Here is a 19,746-nt window from a genome sequence, read left to right as displayed (position 1 = left end):
GTCATCTAGTTGGAATCATACTTTATGTAGCCTTTTCAGATTGGCTTGTTTCCTTTAGTAATATGAATTGAGGTTTTTCTCCATTTTTTATTCCTTGATAGCTCATTGTTTAAAACACTGAATAATATTCCATCATCTGGATGTACCATAGTTATCAATTCACCTACTAAAGTACATTTCAGTTGCTTTCAGTTTTTGATAATTCTGAGTAAGGCTGCTATAAATATTCATTTGCAGATTTTGATGTGGATATACGTTTTCAGTTCATTTTGGAAAATACAAAGGAGCACAATTGCTGGATCATGTTGTAAAATTAAGTTTAATTTTGTAAGAAACTGCCAAATTGTCTTCCAAAGTGGCTTTATCATTTTGCATTCCCACCAGCAATGAATGAGAGTTCATGCTGTTTCACATCCTCCCCAGCATTTTGTGTTGTCCGTGTTTTGGGTTTTAGCCATTCTAATAGAAGTACAATGATATCTTATTGTTTTAATTTGCAATTCCGTAATGACATACACTGTTGAGCATCTTTTCATGTGTTTATTTGCCATCTGTGTATCTTTCTTGGTGAGATGTCTGTTCAGGTCTTTTGCCCACTTTTTAATTAGGTTGTTCATTTTCTTATCGCTGAGCTTTAAGAGTTATTTGTATATTTTGGATAACAGTCTTTTATCGGATGTGTTTTTTGCAAATATTTTCTACCAGTCTGTGGCTTGTTTAGTCATTTTTTGACATTGTCTTTCACAGAGTGGAAGTTTTTTGTTTTTTTTTGTTTTTATTTTAATGAAGTCCAGCTTGTCAACTATTTCTTTTGTGGATTGTGCCTTTGATGTTATATCAAAGAAGTAATTGCCATATTCAAGGTCATATAGATTTTCTCCTGTTATCTTTTAGGAGCGTTATATTTCGAGTTTTACATTTAGGTGTATGATACATTTTGAGGTGTTTTTTGTTTGTTTCATTTTGTTTTTATCATAGAGTGTGAGGCCTGTGTCTAGATTATTTTTATTTTTGCATGTGGATGTCCACTTGTTCCAGCACCATTGGTCAAAAAGAATATTCCTGCTCCATTGCATCTCCTTTGCTTTTTTGTCAAAGGTCAGTTGACTCTATTTATGTGGGTCTATTTCCGTACTCTCTATTCTGTCCATCTATTGCTTCACCAATACCACATTGCCTTGATTTCTGCAGCTTTATGTTAGGTCTTGAGATTGGGTAGTGTCAGTTCCCCAGCTTTGTTCTTCTTCAATATTGTCTTTACCATTCTGGATCTTTTGCCTCTCCATAGAAACGTTAGAATCAGTTTGTCAATATTAACAAAATAACTTCCTGGGATTTTGATATGGATTGTGATGGATGTGCAGATCAGTTTGAGAAAAACTGACATCTTGACAATGTTAAACCTCCATTTCAATAAATGTTGAATATCTCTCCATTCATTTAGTTATTCTTTGACTTCTTTCATCAGTATTTTGTAGTTTTTTCATACTGATCTTGTACATATTTTGTTAGATTTTTACCTAAGTATTTCTTTCATTTTTTTGTGTTGGAATGTAAATATTGGGTTGTCGGAAAAGTCATGATGTATTTTTTCTGTTCTTCGTTGCAAAAATGTGTCATGCCTTTTCTGACAACCCAATAGTATTATGTTTCTCATTTCAAATTTCATTGTTCACTCCTAGTATACAGAAAAACAATTGGCTTTTATATGTTAAACTTATATCAGGCAAACTCACTTATACTTGCTTATTAGTTCCAGGAGTTTTTTGGTTGATTTTCCAGGTTTCCTACATAGACAATCATGTCATCTAAGAATAAAGGAGATTTGTTTCTTCCTTCCCAATCTGCATATCTTTTATTTCCTTTTCTTGTCTTGTATTAGTTACAACTTCAAATATGATATTGAAAAGCAGCGATGAGAGGGGACATACCTACCTCTCTAATTTTAGCAGGAAAGCTTTTCGTTTTTCACCATTTTATACTATGTTAGCTATAGGTTGAGCCATAGGTTGTGATTTTTTAATCAACTATACCCAAGGTCTATTTATTCCTAGTTTGCTGAGAGTTTTTATTATGAACAGGTTTTGGATTTTGACAGATACTTTTTCAGCATCTATTGATATAATCATGTGATTTATATTTGCCTGTTGATGTGACAGGTTATATTCATTGGTTTTTAAATGTTGAACCATCCTTACATGACTGAAATAAATCCTACTTGGTCTCAGTGTTATAATATTTTTGATTCCTACATTTCCTTTAGATTCTTTCTTAAATTTTCCATTTTTCTTCTTATATTATTCATGTATTTTTGCATGTGTTTGGCTTTTTTATTAGGAAACTTAATATATTAGTCTCCTGTTATATATGCTATGTCATAGCTGAGACTGGTCATGATGATTATTTTGTTCTTCATATTGTGAATTTTACACTTTTTACATGCTTTGGAATTCTACATTGGAAGCTGAACATGTAATAGGGTAATAAGGACTGGAGTAAGTCGGCATGTAGTGTGATTATTTATGTTAATATAGCTAGAAGTCAGGCTATGATTAAAGTGTGTAGATATAGATATCAGAAGCTTCAAATTCCTCTGTTTCCTTATTTCTATCTCCTCTTTTGATTTTGGGCTTTCATCTGTGAGAGTCTGTCCCTTGCAGCTCTTTCAGCTGTAATCTACTACTATTATACTGAAGTCTATTGGTGTAGTGGTAAAGTGTTGGGGAGGGAAAATGTTCTCTAATATTCTAATTAAATCTCAGTTTTTCAGTGGACCTGTATCATAGGGTTGTGTTCTTCACAAATGTTTCTCCAATTTGTTCCCTCCATCACTTACTTCCCTTCCTGACTGCAACATTTCCAATCTATTTCCTTGAAATCCTGACCCATTTTGACTATGTTATTTTTCCTGAGACATTAAGCATGAATGGGACATGGGAGGGAAGATTCCCCAGCCTCCGACAAAGTCTTTTCCTCTAAGTAATAAGCCTCTGGTGGTGTTGTGGAGAAAAATCTCTGTATATTTCTCTTTCCTCCCCTTTAGTGAGGGATCTTTTTTAGATCTTCATGTTGAGAACTTGCCAGGGTTTCAAGTGTGGGTCTCCCCCAAGACTTCAGTTCCAGAAGTCTCTCACTGTTAAGACAGTTGCTTGAACTTCTAGTAATCCATCAATATCACTAGTTAAATATTCCTACCACTTGATGGCCTCTACTACAGTTAAGTATATCTCTGCTATATCTCTCTGAGTTAACCTATCTCTTCAGATTTTGTGATGGCCATATGCCTTGAAACCTCACTTCTCTGAAAGATACAAGAACATCATGTACTTTTTATTTTTGTTGAGATTTTCCTTGTTGTAAGAGCACCTTACATGTTCAAGTTAAACCAGAAGTGTCACTAAAAATTTTTAAAGATTTCATAGTAATAGATGTCTTGATTTCTATTTATTTGTGTTCCAACAGACTAAAAGTAGCTTTGAAAAATCACTAATGTTCCTTTAACTCCCACAAATTCTGTGAGGCCACAAACAGATTAGCTGTGGCATTTCTTCCTAACTGATAACCAAGGCTTGACGTCACTACAACATTTATTGCAGGGTGCTATACTTCATAAGCTGTCTCATGATTTTCCCACTCAGGTGTTCTCAGTGGAATGCAAATGCTAAAATTTGGCTTCTCTCCAGTAACCCAATTAAGATAACTTCCAGCTCATCAAACTGAACAAAAATTATATTGAGGGCATGTGACAATGGAAAATAGGAATACGTGGCATGAAAGAGATGGAAATTTTATATTGAAACCTGAGTGTTAGGTATCTCTGTATATAAGAGATTCCTAAATGATTAGGTCACTAATACAACTATGAAAGGACTTTGTAATTTCTAGATTTTTCTTTCAACTTATTTATTCTTTTGATCACTTCTGTAGGATATTTCTTTTTTACATATTTAGATACTTTTGTAGAAGGTCATTACAATGTTGACATATCTGAGAACCCTAGTCTCTTACAAGGAAAAGGTTAGTAATATCATTTTTCTTCCACAAAGAATCAGCTGAAAAATATTTCTTAAACTTAGGTTACACACAAATAAAAATATATATATATCAAAAATTTGCTCACTTTTTATCCCTTAGTAAAGATTAATAGGTTTTTTTTAAATAAAAAATTTGGTGTTAGCATTCTTTTACTTAAGTAAATGTTTATTTCATATGTTTAGTGGAGTACTTCAATTGTTTTTGTATTTAAGACATTTTGCTGGCAAATGAGTCTTATGCTTTCCCAGCTTTAGCTAATAAGCACAAAGTTGTCTCACAAATAAATGGGAGATTAGGTATATAGCATTTACTATGAATAACATAAACACACATAAAGAGAGGTTCTAATCATCATTTGATTCTTTAATCTCTTCTGTCTTAGTGGAGGGTGGGCTGAAATTCAACCATTTCTCCACCAAACACAAAGGACCACATTAAAGACTTGAGATGCTTCTCCCTAACACACTCCTTTGGTGCTAAAATAACAAAGACTAAAATTACCCGTTTAGATTTAATCCCCTAAAAATATAAAGGTTTTTAGAAAACTAGACAAGCATCTTATTATAAACATAGTTTAGGGGAAAAGCTTTAAGAAAATTAAACACTCAAGGAAATTTTGTTTAAATATTATAGCTCATGAAAGTTGACATGTCATATATCTAAAAAGGGTGTAGTTTTAGGTACGTTGACCTGAGACATCTAAAAATTAATTTGAATATTATGATCGACAAAAGTAAGAATGATGAGGAGGTACCATGATTTGAAAAGAAAACTACTTGTTTTGATTCAATCCGTCTAAATTTAATAGATAACTCTACTGAGCAGAATTTTAGGAGAATTAGTTTATAACAGTGACATATAATTGAGACAACTGAGAAATAAGATCAATTGCCTTTTGTGAATAGAACAAAAATATAGTGGATCTCTTTGGCAACGTCACCAAAGAGACAGAATTATGTCTGCTAAAACTAGAGTGAAATATGATCAAATATATTAACATATCTAAAGGAATTACATGCTAGTGGGAAGAGAGGAGCATTTGTTGGTCATTGGCCAGGGCTGAGGAATATTCTGAGTGTTGCATCTTTAGCTCTATCTCAGAACATGTATATTTTGATCCAAGAACATAGGATGCTTTCAGTGGGTATATCTTTATGGAGTTAGTTATAGGGAGATGAATGCATCAAGCTATCAAATTGTTCATCGACCTCCCATTTTTCTGCTATGCCATATTCATCTATAAACATGCTGAATCTAATTTGGCATCCCCCAACAGTACATATACAGAAAAAGAATATGCTTATCAGCCAACAGAAATTTATTCAAGATAATTGTATTTCTCATTGTAAGAGGTAATACATTGGGTTTCTTACTTTTCATATATTAATCTCTGAGTGTTTTGTTAACCAAGAAATTATTTTTGTGCTGACACATCAGGCTTCTAAGCTCTCAAGATTGAGAGATAGCTTTGGATTGACATATACTCACTCAGGTAATGCCATGCTGTGGGAACAAGATGCCCTTCTACAGATGACATTTAAGCCAGAAATAAGGTCCATCTCTACAAACTTCAACAAGTCCATTGGTTATCTTTTGAAATATATCCTACACATTACCACTTTTTATCACCTTATTACAAAGCACCATCAACTCTCATCTAGAACAATAGCCCCTGGACTTGGTCCCTAGAGTCTGTTCCCCACACAGTACACAGCCAAAGCGATTCTTTAAAATATAAGACAAATCAAAATCCTTCTAAGAGAAAAGAAGAAAAATCCTTCTTTACAGCCCTACTCCCTAACAATAGATCTTATCTCTTATCTCCTTGTTTTTGCTCCTTCTGTTCTAGCCACTCCGATCTCCTTGCATTCCCTGCCTGGAATTATCTTTGTCTCTCAAATTCCTCCCTTATTTTCTTTAGATCTCTACTCAAAGGCCACCTCATCTAAGAGGACTTATTAGATGACCATCCCATTTAATACAGCATTCTTTCCAACTCTGTCATTCTCTCCCTATAGCCCTTATGTTGCCTCATTTTTATGCAGAAAATTTTCACCACTCAACACATCATATGCTTATTGGTAGACTGAAGTCCATGATAACAGGGGTGCATTTTTGCTCAATAGAGCCTGGAATAGATCATGGCACATAATAATAGATTGTACTCGGTACACTTTTTAAATAAACAGTTGCAAGAGAGAAATAGTATGCAATAACAAAAAGCTTATTTGATTAGCTCCCAGGAACCTAATCCTTTGTCCTCAATTAAGCCTCTGTGTGACATTCAGCAAGTTACTAGCTCTCTACCTTCAGGTTCTTTATCTACAAAGTGCAACTAATAATAGCCCTATGGCTCAAATACTATATGTGAAAAGGTTTTACAAGATAAAACCCTGAACAGCCATGAGGGATTTGAACAAACAAAATGTCCAGGCGTACCAACAGGGTAGGTGGCAAAGAACACTGAATACTGAATGTGAAAAGAACACTGAATTCTGAATGTGAAAAGAACACTGAATTCTGAATGTGAAATGCTGACTGGAAGTCCCGATTCCCCATAGGCCAGCTCTGGGACCTTGATTTAGTTACCCAACACTTTTAAGCCTCATTTCCCTGATTAAAACAAAACAAAACAAAACCTTTCTCAATAAAAAAACAATGTTCACTCGTTTTAAAGAAATTGTATCTTGGTCATCAGGAAAAACATTTATAAGCAAATAAAGATTGTTTTTTAATTAAATGTTTTCCATAACCCATTCAGTCAACAGTTGCTTACTGAGCACACATATGTACAAGGCTCTGTTCTAGGTGTTTGGAATATACTAGGGCACAAAGTAGACAAATATCCTGCCCTCATGTTGCTTACTTTTCAGTGTAGAAAGACAATAAGAAACAATAAACAAGTAAATGAAACAGTGTTTGGAGTGTGGTGTGTATTATGTGAACAAAATAGCACAGTAAGGGAGTGAGGATTGGAAATAAGTGATAGTTACAGGGGATATCAAAAGAAACAAGGCAGTCCCTCCCCTTGAAAGTTGTACAGGCAGATTCTCAAACTCCAGTGTGTATCTGAATCCCTTGAAGACTGCGTTACAATAAAGAGTGTGTTGGGCCACAGCTCTAGGTCTTTTGATTCAGTAGGGTTTACATGGGTCTTGAGAATTTGCATTTGTAACATTTCCAGGTGCTGCTTTTGCTGTGTCACGGCTGAGAACTAGGTTAGAGCAATGCTTCTCAAATTTAGTGTATTCCTGAATTACCTCAAGTTCTTGTTAAAATGCAAATTCTCTTTTAGTAGGACCGATGTGGGCCCCCAGATTCTGTATTATTTCATGCACTTCACTTTGAGCAGTGAGGGTATAGCAGGTGAACAGAGATTTGTAATAAACATGCACAAAGGACATTATGAAATAAATAGAAATGAAGACAACCCTTGAAGAGGGATTGGATTTTCTCAGGGGAGGCTGTAAGGGTATGCTGAGGGAACAGAATCAGTGCAGTCTGGGGTGTGAGAAAGGTGATGGGACGATAGTTTGTGACCAGAAAGGGAAGTGAAGATAGTATGATTTGGGACTGGAATAACTTCAATAATGATGAAGTCTAGGACATTGTCTTGTGGGTTGCTAACTGAAATGGAGTAGAAATTGGAGTTCCTTGAGTTGAGGAAGCCCAGGAATTGTGAGTACATGGTCAGAAGGTCATCAAAAGAATATTGGAGTACTCAAAGAGCTGGCAGAAGTAAAGAGCAAAATGGAGCCAAGTTCCAAAGAGGATCTCCTAAAGATCAGTGCATTGTCTTGAAGTTCAGTAAATCACTTTGATGGCGGAGATTTCAGAAGACATGAGATTGTTGAGTGATAGTAGGTAAACAATGATCTGAAAACAGCAGTGTTGTGCAAGAAGTATGTTTGTTTCTTCTCTTGGCCCTCTGAATGATAAGGAGTTTTCGTAGAAGGCTTTGCTTCTACTGAAAAACAACGTGCAATAATGGTGGTGTTTTCAGAGAAAGAACAGCTTTCAATCTAGCAGAGAGTAAAAGGAAAAAAGTCAAAAATGGAGGGAAAGTTTGTTCAAAACATGGTGGCAAGTCAAAACACCTCATTGGAAAAAATATATATCACATTGGTGGAGTGGAAATGGGAAAAAAAGTGGGATTGATCTGGATGGGGTTGAGAGTATGGGAAAGAGAGTTCTAGCTAAATCAGCAAATTTCAATAACAGAAATTAGGAAATGAGGGATTTGTGAGTTATCAACAGCAAAGAGGTAGCAAAAGCAGTGAGGGGGGAAAAAGACAGAGCTTTTTGATGTAAGTGGTACAAAGTTTCAAAATTAGGCAATTCCAATCTTTTGAAGTTGAAACCTTGTGTATAAGGTCTTAGTTATTTTGACTAAATCTCATTTATTTCCATAAGTAGACTAGGTTTTCCTCAAACTCGACTCTCCTACGTTGTATTAATGGTAAAAAATAATACTTGGTAACATTTTCCCTTTTTAGATTCAGACTATTTTTCTAGAATGTTAAATTATTTTTTAGAGTCTCTTTCATAAGTTTTCTTTATGCTTAAAAATTATTCCTACATATCACTTACTGAGAGTTAATTAAGGTACTGACCATAAAAACAAACTCACATTGCAAAATCAGGATCCTACTCAGCTCCACTATCATCTAGCTGTTTTACCCTGGGCAGTTTACATAGCCTCTTTGTGCCTCGATGTCTTCATCTATAGCAGCGGTTCTCAACCTGTGGGTCGCGACCCCTTTGGGGGTCGAATGACCCTTTCACAGGGGTCGCCTGAGACCATCGGAAAACAAAAAGATATTTACATGACGATTCATAACAGTAGCAAAATGACAGTTATAGAGAAGCAACGAAAATAATTTTATGGTTGGGGGTCACCACAACATGAGGAACTGTATTAAGGGGTCGCGGCATTAGGAAGGTTGAGAACCGCTGATCTATAGAATAGCAATAATTAGGACTACTGCCTATATGGTACTTATACTTACTATGTGCCAGAAGCTGTCTTAAGCCATTTATTTAATGAACTCATTTAATTCTCAAAGCAACCCAGTCCATTAGCTACTACTATCATCATGCTCATTTATGCATAAGAAAACAGACACAGAGAGGTTAAGTTAGGAGATCTGGCAATTGGCAGAGAGAGAATTGACCAGGGCACACTGCCCTCAAATCCAGTTTCGTAAATATTATACTACTAACCCTTGCTTAGCAATAGATAATACTAGTAAATACCTCTTAAAGTGGTTTTAAGATTAAATGTGTAAAATTAAATATGTAAAGTGCTTAGAACAGTTTCCAGCACATAGTAAGAATTCAATAAGTTGCAGACATTTAGCTTGTTTATGTGTTGTTCTCACTTTCTAAAAATACAGGATCAAAAGTTGAGGTCTTTTAAAATTAGTAATTGTGGTTTCTGTAATTATCATTGTAATTGTAGTTAATAAAAAGTGCTAATTAAAACCACATGTTATTTTATAGCTATTAAATTAGCAAGATTTAAAAATAACATCCAAAGCTGGATCTATTCAGCAAGATACACTAGTATGCCATTTTAAATAGTAATGTTTTCCAGAAACTTAAAACTATGTATATATCCTTTTAGTTGCCAACCCTCTTACTTCTTAGTTTGCAATATATCATAGAGGGAAACAGCAGAAGTCTTTAGATCAGGAAGTCCTGGGTTCAAATTCTGACTCAGGTGAGAATGCAAATACAAAGAGATCCTTCCACTTACTGGTTATATCACCTTGGTTAAATTCGTTATCTCTCTCAACATCATTTTCTTCAGCTGCAAATTGGGGATATTACTTTGCTAAAAAAACTGTATTATATGATATAACGCAGGCAAATTATATGACACTTTGCTTGGACTGAACATGTATTATTTTGCTTTTCTTCAATATTTGTTACATGGAACGATTATTCCAAGGAAATAACTCAAAAGAAAGTTGGCTATATAATATTTTAATTTATAGTAAAAATTATAACAAACCTAAATGCTCACTAAGGGAAATGATAAATGTATTAAGTCACACTGACGATGAGATCATTATGCAGTTACTTATATGATAAATGTAAAAATACATGACAAATGGAAAGTTCTTATGTAATTCATATAATAAATAAGACATTGAAATTATTTTATAATTATAACTTCTATGTATAAAAAATTATGGACCCAGAAGATGACATGGGAAACTGTTTTACCAGATTTTTTTGTTGGCTTCCATTATTGTTGAGAACATGTTATTTCTAATAACTAATGTTTTGATATCATTAATATCAACTCACAAGTACTCTTACCTGAATACCTTTCATTTGAGATACCTAAAGTTCTCTTACATTAATGTTTCTGCCTGAGCTTCAAAGATCTTCCTTTACCTCACATAATTCAGATGACTCTAAAGCCAGATTTTCTATAATAAAAATAAGTATTATACTTAAGAACTTTGGATTTTTGAGTTTCTTATAATATACCGATCATCTAGCATTTAGTAAATATTTGCTGAAAATTATTGAATAATTTTAGAGTTTACAATGAGGTTGAATTATTTTTAGGCATTACCATTTTCCTTTTCTACTCCTCCTTGTCACCCCAAACATTATTTTTACAATTATTTAAATATTAGTTCATTTAAAAAACTCCTTTAAAATGTGTAACTCAGATAAACTAGATTTTTTCCCCTGTAAAATCCAAGTCATATATTTTGTCAGTTTTGTTTATATATTTTTATTGTTTGCTATGTTGCTGTCATGATTTCTCACTTTTGCTTACAAAATGCCCCAATTTTACTTTACCAGAGCAAGGCATGGACTGGTTAAAAAAAAGTGTTCTGTGATATTTTTAGCTTTTTCAGGTATATTCTATCTTCCCAAGATGCAAAAAATGCAGAGCTTCTATGAAAGAGAGAAAGACAAGTAAAAAAGGAAGGAAAGAAGTAGAGAGGAAAACATGAGCTTTATATTTTACTGCTTTGAAAGCTTTAAGACTTAGAGGTAATATTGTATACAAATTGTATGTAGCATGATATGGAGGGAAACAAATGACAGACAGAAAGGCCAGTAGTGCATCCATAGACAGTGCAGCAATGAAGACTTTTGCTTGGTGATAAGATATGATTCCAGATGAGATTATGTATAATGTGTGTCAGTGCAGAGGCAACATTTAGGATGGCCTACATTCACACCAATACCACCCTAAAGAAAAGACATTCATTCATATTTCAAGTTTTAGTGAAGAAATCTCAGTTAAAGCCACATCAGCCTCTACAGGATACTAAAAATTAGCTTTTAATTTTTTTTAGATGCAAAGATTTATCCTATTTAATAGTATCAATTGGATGCTAAAAAAATTATTTTGACTGGAAGTCTTCATTGCTCATAATTTAGTTTGAAAATTCTGTCAAGCAGAAAGTTTTCCTGCATTGCCTGAGGTAAGAAATGTGTTGAAAAAAATAATAAAATGAAACATACACCTTATTAGCACTTTTTATTTAGAGGAGTTGGTAGTAGCATGGAAAAGTTGGAAGAAAGTAAGTTTGCTCATTGAATAATTTAATAAATGTACTATATTTATGTAGTTAGAAGTAAATGGCAGTATTAAATTCAAGCACAAAAATGGAAGTTTCACTGAGACAGAAAAGAAAGGAAAGCCAATGATGAATTTCAAACAAAATATTTACAGCGTGATATTTTTAAGGAAGCTCTAAATGTTGACCACCTTGAGGAAATATCGGCACATAATTGGGGGATAAATTAAATGCAACCAACAATCTTAAGGCATAAGATACTTATCTTTAGAAGCAAATGTCTCTAAGGTAGTATTACCCCTATCATGAATTTATATGTAATATATTATTTATTTCAATTTACACCACATCTTTAATAAAGGTTACATTAAAAATCTACTTTAGGTATCCATGTGGCTGATTAAATTATCACACCAGCTTCCAATTTTATACTTGTTGACTTAAAATGCTTTATCAGTCTTAACATTATTATGATGCTGGTTTTACCCTCAATTATGAGAGCTGCCTGGTTAATAGAACATGAGAATGGGTAGTTGCTGCTCAACTTGGTAAATTGAGTTTGCTCATTTGAAACAAAAGAAAAAGGTACTGACAATTTGAAAGTGGCAAGGGCATTTTGAGCCCTTATATTGCTCTTAATGATTTCATTTTGAACTTCAAAGGATCTAATTCACAATAAAAAAAGAGTCAGATATAAGTGAAGAATGCAAGGTAAACAAAGAGAATTAGACAACTAAGTCTCTCCATCTAAATTATCCACAAATATTATGGCTTAAGGTAAAACAGAAACGTTAAGAACTGTCATTTCCAAACCTTGACTAACCCAATAAGTACACATCACCCCATGTCCATTTCTCATCCGATTTTAAATAGAACAAAGTGACTTGTAGAGGTTGGGAAGTGCATAATTATACAGGCCGGAGTCTTTGGACTTTGATCATAATTATAGTGCTTTATCCATCTATCACTTGTTGCTGGAGGACTATTAGTTGGTGAGTTCTTTAAAGAAGATAGAAACCCTGTCAGGACAAATTTGAGCTGCAAAACAGCTAATCAGAAACTTGGCTCTCTTGACTTGAAACAGATTGAAAATTGCCACTTTAATCTCACAATCCATTTGGCTTTTAAGTACAGAGAGTACACGAAGTCTCTCTTTGGGAAGGCATGGGTCTGTTGTTCATACAATTGGATACTGTTTTATGAGCTTCTATTGGGACATTCAATCCAAGTTTGCCTGACTATACGTAGCAGTTCTCAAAATTGGGTTTGCAAACAAACAAATCATCTGGGGCACGTGAACAAAAGGCTGATTTTGCATTCCTTCTCATGATCAATGTTTTCAAAGGGAGGCATTGATGTAATTTTAAACCTAAAATTAACTGGGGACCTTAGCACCTGGAGATCTGGAGCTGTTTTCCCAAGAGTGGTCTGAGAACTACATGAATCAAAATTGTTTTTGTTTACAATGCAATTCCAAACTCCACCTAGACTTATCACATCATAGTCTCAGGTGTTAATGTCACGTCTCTCTGAATCCTGACATTAGAAGTGAATGTGTATGTTACTGTGGTTTCCTGAATCTGAATGTGGGCCTCGCAGTTTCAGTTACTAACAGTCAAATTTACCTCTGGGTAAAGCATTTTGAGAAGCTTTAACAGATGCTTCTGACAGAAATCACCCTTTCAACCTGCTGCCTCCAGATTGGGAGCTTTGCACTTGCAGTCTCCAGCCAGCGCGCTGGTGTGTTACTATCCCTCTTGGACATCTCTATTATTTCTAGCTCTACTTCAGATTCCCTGAGGTCTAGGATTGTATCTTACTCAGACCTTCCTCACTCAGCACCAAAGAAACAAAACAAACAAAGAAATTCATGGGCTACTTTAAACAAACAAATCAAAATAGTTTTTGTTTCCAGAGTCACTATTTGGGGAGAAAAATCCTTTACCTGGTGAATTAGTTTCCTAATGCTGCTGTAACAAGTTACTACCACTGTGCATCTAAAACCAATGCCAACGTATTATTTTACAGTTCTGTAGGTCAGGTCTTTTCAGGCTTCTAGAGTCTGCCAGCCTTCTTTGGCTCATGATTCCCTCCCATCTTCAAAATCTGTGGAATCTTTTCTCACACCACACTCACTCTGACTCCTACCTCCCGCTTCCACTTTTAAGCACTCTTGTGATTACACTGGGCCCACATGGATAATCCAAGATAATCTACCTAGTTTAAGGCCAGCTGATTAGCAGCATTAATCCATCTGCAATCTTAATTCCCTTTGCTGTGTAACATAGCACATTGAAAGTTTCTGATGATTAGGACGTGGCTGTCTTTGGAGGCCATTATTCTGTCTACCACACCTGCCCACTTCCCAGGTGGATATGATACTTAACGTTTTGGGGAACACTTAGTTAGTTGTAAAGTGCCATACAGATCTAATGCAATGTTACATTCTATGGTAAAAATAGCAATGAACTGAGAGCCAAGAGACTTGAATTCCAGACCTGGTTCTGCTACTATTTTGTTGCATGATTTGGGGCAAATCACTTAACCTCTCAGGGGTTCAAATTTCTCATATCTAAAGTATAAGAATTGTGAGACACAGGCCAAGAGCATGTCAAGGCCCATCATGATTTTTGTTCTCAATTTAAAGATGATATAGAGCAAAATGGAACATAAGGAATGCCTACAAGAGGACACAATTGTTGCTGGGAAAGCATCCCCAGTCTGCCGGTGTGCTATCCACACAAGAGTAGGACTGAGCAGGGCCAGCCGAGTGGCGCGATGGTTAAGAACTGGCTTGGGACGCCAGAGGGCCCCGGTTCGGATCCCACACATGAGGGCCAGTGACACTGCCCTCCACAGCTAAGATGCTGAACAGCTCAACCTGGAGCTGGACTGCTGTGAGTTGCCGGCAATGGTGTAGGCTGCAGCCCCTGTGGTAGTGGGTTGCCATGGACTCTTATGTAGTCAGCAGCCAGCGTGAGCGGCCAGCAGCCGCAGTGAGCGGCCAGCAGCAGCAGTGAGTGGCCGTCCAGAAGCCGGCGACTGATCTGCCTTGCACAGGAAGAGCACAATGATGGTGCCAACTTGGGCCAGTGAAGCAATGTCCTCCACAACTAGACTGAAGAACAAAATGACAGCAACTTCTCTGTTTCCCTTCCCCCAATTCCCCAGCACTGTTCCCCTCCCCCAGTTCCCCAATAAAAAAATCTTAAAAAAAAAAAAAAGAGTAGGACTGAGCAAATACACTAAGGGGATGAATTCAGAGTTTAGTTGGGTTCATATTTCATTCTCAAAAGTCTTATTTGTGAACAGTAGACCAGAGTTTGTTATCCCTACTTACCTTATGAGAAAACTCTGATTTCGATAGCTTAAGTGATTTCATGAAGGTCACATAATCATTTTGTGGTAGAGTTAAGGCTATTATCTACCCTTCTTGACAAGTCCGACATGCTCTCATCTCACACACAGCTCAGGAGCAGCATAGAGAGTTAGAATGCACCATACTTTTGGCTGACCACAGTTGGTCATAAAGGTCTTTTAAAACTTATTCTGGTGAAAATTGTAGGATTTAAAGCAGGTTTTTCTTGGTTACAACTGGTGGATACATTAGTCCCTATTGAAAAGTGAGACCTTCATGTTTATTTATGAAATAATTCTTCCTGTCCTCTTCCTTGCTTCATTTCAAGTCCTGATATACATGATATACACAGAGTATAGCGTCTTGGCTCATTCCTTTCAGTCATATAGAGAAACGGTGATTACAGAGATGGCTAAAATTAATAAATCGGCCTCACTAAAAACTGGTTTGTTTATTGAAGGGGATGGATACAGCCTTTATATTGTATCCAAAATTATATTATATTATTATACTTTATGTCAATTTTGAAAGTTTTCATGTGCACGTAACACTATGGGCATATATATATATTTTTTTGAACTTGTCAGGATCCTGGCAGGAAAACAGCACTTGAACAAAAGAGTCACTGAAGAGCGTTTAATGAAGGGACTACTGATCAACGGATAAGGGATTGGGCATGGCTTTTTGGAGTTAGCAGTGACTGGGAATGGTTATCACTCCTAAGCTTGAAGGTAAGGGAGAGTAGGGAGCAGTTACTGGAACTCAAGACACCTGGACCAGTGGCAAGACCCTCTGATTGGATCTGCACCCTTCAATAGAAAACCCCAAAGGGACATGACCAGGGAAACATATCCCCAATTTCACTCTCTGTGTCCTTCCATCTCCTGCTAGATGTTTCCAGAGGTTGAACCCAAGAGGAAACCAGAGGAGAAAGGAATGGTCCCTGCAATATATAGAAGTCAGCTTTCTGGGATACAGAACAAGAAGAAGGAGGATGCAGAGTGGAGGAAAGAGGCAAATGGAGGACACCCAAAAAAGAACGATACCTGCCTTTCTGTGATTTTAATGAAATGATCTTCCATTATAAGTTCACTGTCACCACCCTTCCTTTTAGGACATATTTAGAAAGCACAGTTAATAACGTTGACCTTTAAGCTAGTAGAGCATAAAATTCACAATCAATATGTAATTTGCACAGGAAATACTTCTTACTCATCTATTCAGTACTTTAGCCGTTTCAGCTTCTTGTGAAAGAACGTAACCTGTCTTTTCTATTTTAAAAACTAGATGGTAATTCTAAAAAATAAAGGGATTCAAAAAGGCCCAAATTATAACCTAAACAATAAATTAACAAAAATTCAGCCTCTAAAATGATAAATTTTAGATTGATTTTGAGCATTTACTTAATAAAAAATAAACAAATGGAACTCATTGCATAAAGTTTTTATTTATAAGGGAGCAGTAACTTGTCAATTGACTCTTATTTATGTATCTTGCATAATTTCATCTATTCTTCAATATTTTTATTAAAATAAATTAGCACTAAAGTGACAGGATGTGACTTTTTTCACTTTCTCTTCTTCTTTGTAATGGTCTGTATCATCAAGGGCAAGTCTAAGATCTCTAGTTTAACTTTTCAGAACAGTTTTTGCAAAAACTAAAGTAAATTAGCATCAACATCAGAGATAAACTGCATAATATGTCAATATATTCAGGTACAATGGAAAAAAAGCAGAGGGTGAAATCTCAATTTTAACTGAGAGAATGATTATCATAGTACTTTGAAATGTATATTAAAATTGTTTTTGTTTTGGAATGGCATTAGCATTCAGTAATAAATGATAATACCATCTCTCATTTATTCTGTTCTGTAATAAAAGGAAATTCATGCATTAAGGTAGCTTGGGATTAAAAATAACAAGATATCCTGTTCTTTCTTTTTTTGAAATGTCTTTCACGACTTCTCTCTAAAGACAAGGTCAAGAAAATGACAAATTTAACTATGTAGATGACTATGATTATGGAATGATTAAATTTGGTCTATCTTAAAATAGATTTTGTAAACTGAGAACTACAAAGTTTGTCTGCTTAGAAAAACCAACTCAAACCCATTCATTCATTAGACATCAAAGTGAATATTGTGTGCTTCTTGCTTTGACAATAATGGTATCATAGATTATTCACAGCGATATTCCACATATTCATTTATGTATTCACTAAGTATACAGACAGGGAAGTAGTATTAATTCAACCCTTAAAATATATGACAGAACAATTAAATTATTTGAAGAAAATATATCTGTTATGAAATGTGTAAATGCTATGAGTCAAAACAATGAACATTACAGCCGTATCTTATTCATTTTTGTATTTCCAGTGCTTTCCACAGAGTAGATGCTTAGCAACATATATTTTTCTGCTCATTAGTTTATTTTCCAGTTTTCATTACAAATGGGAACTACACAATCTTGCATAAAAGAATTCATTAGGCAAATAAAAGGTTCCTTGGTCACCCTGCCCTGCCATCTCACAGCTCCCGACATACTTCCTTCCTTTCCCCAAAAGGCATACTCACCATTATTAAAGCTCAGGGCATTCAGCAAAATGTAAAGCTATTTTTATTTTGAATTTCATAATCTGTCAAAAACCGAGATGATATTTACTTCATGAATTAACAGTTTGTGGGGATAATATGAAAAACAATTTTCTCATTTACTTATATTTACAGGTCTCTCTCACCAATCGCTAGAAATACCTCAGACAGAGGTGTATGAGATTAACGTGTGGGTTGCCAATCAATAGAAAAAGTTGCTTCTAGAGTTGAGGTAGATCCAAGTACCTACTTTTAAAAAAGATGTCCTCAAAGGAAGCATTGTAGGTCTAATGTTTCATCAGAATTATGCTCTCAGAAATATTATTTCAAAATATATTTACTGGGATAGAAAAATTTTGAGACTGGAAAATATTTTGTGAAGTAGAAAACCTTGAGTGTTTTATTCTTTATTGACCCTATCCCCAGCTCTAACTAAAACTAATTTTCAAGTTCTCCAAAACTATAAACTCCAGAGCCATTCATTTTTGCTAATATTGCTCGTGACACATAGCAAGACAAGAATCAAACACCATTCATATTTCCAATTTCCACCAGGAAGAACACAAACCTGCTTCTTCCCTTTCTTTCTTCCCATTTCCTCCCTCTTTTCTTTCTCTCTCAACCATTCTATTGATCTTTCTGTCTTACTTTTCCTCTTCTGCTTTCACACACAGCCCACGAGGAACCACACAAGAAGAGAATCAAAGCCTACACAGTCAACATTAGTGTTTCTACGTGGTGACAAATCATATTAATGAAAAAAGATCACACATCTTCCATAATTGCCTAGGAAATGTGACAGTTACTGAGCCCTGCCCACAGAGCCCACTCCACTTCTGGTATGAAGCTCCAATAGCACCCGTGGTGAATGACAAGTTAACCCCTTTGAACCCCACCGTTTTCAACACTCAGTGGACCTCTCTCATTAGTCTTATAAAATAAAGCACGAAATTCCAACATCAAATCTCATGCTGTTGAATTAACAACATCACATTGCTACCTATGACTTGAATATCTCCCATAACTTTATGACTGGAAAAACACTGTTCAGATTTCATTTACCAGTTTAAAAATAGCAAACTCTAATTTGAAACACATACACACACACACATCGTGCATGCTCACTAATATTCCTTGTTAGTGCTAGGCAAATGTTCCTTCCTATGAACATAAATAAAATTCAGCATAATCATAAGTTTCAAAAGTCAGATTTGTCAAAAGATGATGTTTGTTATGAAACAAATCAAGGAGAAAATATTCCTTAAAGCCAAAATGACAAGCCATAATCTCCTTGGTATAACAATGTCTATTTATCTATTTTTAATGTAGAAATAAAAATTATTCCGTGTTTATTTTGACTTGGAGATCATCCACAGATGATCCCTGTCCAATGAAATTTCTTCTTCTTGGATGGGTGAGTGCTGAGCAAGGCAGATAACAGATTTTAAACATCTTAAAATGGTGTGATTTTTTAAAAAAGAAACCATGGTAAGATTGTCTTCAAACTTTGTCACTTTGTAGATCCAGACATAAACTAAAAAAGAAAATTAGAAAAGATACACACAGACTACTTTAAGTCAACAGCAAGTCCAAAATGATATCACTGTGCTCCTAAACAAGGAGGGGTTGCTCTTTGTACACGGCAGAAACACTCATAATACACAAGGCACTCAATTAAATTTTGATAGAAGTTATCTCACATTTAAACTCACCGCTGGATGTAAGGGTCGGGACAGTACTGTAGGGTGGCACACCGGGAAGTTTCAAAATTCATTTCCTTCAACTCTCTTTGATATCAAGTGGAGAACAATTATGTAACATATACACATATACCTGTGTGTATAGATATAAAACCAGGAGGCTAAAAGCAATAGGGTCAAATGCTATCAGACATAGAAGTTTAGACACTTCCCCCTTCACACAGATTTGCAAAGGGGCGGAGCATTTCTTGGTCTCAGCCAATGAGATTCATTCATTAACTAAATCATCAGAAACAGTCAAATCTTACCAGCTGGGCATCCTCTCTTAAGATGTTCTTCCCCTTCTGCCACGGCTTTAGAGTCCTTGATGTATAGTGGCCACACTTCTTGGCAACTTGGAGGCATCTCTGAACTCCTGGTCTCTCTGGTGATTGGATGCTGGCATGAATGGCATCAGAGTTTAATTTCAGCAGCTTGGATTTTATAACAGAACCGAGTTGATGAGTG

General features: G+C 35.4%; 1 protein-coding gene across 1 annotated transcript in view; it reads right to left on the bottom strand.

Annotated features, from left to right (window-relative positions):
* The window catches only part of TP63 (tumor protein p63), a 226,063-nt gene extending 206,692 nt beyond the window's left edge, over window positions 1–19,371 (bottom strand). The window contains exon 1 of the mRNA XM_019667925.1: window positions 19,252–19,371. Coding sequence (XP_019523470.1) covers window positions 19,252–19,313 — 62 coding nt within the window. The 5' untranslated portion in view covers window positions 19,314–19,371. The remainder of the gene's footprint in view (window positions 1–19,251) is intronic.
* Window positions 19,372–19,746: the final 375 nt, after the last annotated feature.

This window comes from Hipposideros armiger, unplaced genomic scaffold (assembly GCF_001890085.2).
Source record: "Hipposideros armiger isolate ML-2016 unplaced genomic scaffold, ASM189008v1 scaffold_14, whole genome shotgun sequence".
Classification (NCBI taxonomy): Eukaryota; Metazoa; Chordata; class Mammalia; order Chiroptera; family Hipposideridae; genus Hipposideros; species Hipposideros armiger.
This window is presented reverse-complemented; position numbering and strand designations above follow the sequence as displayed.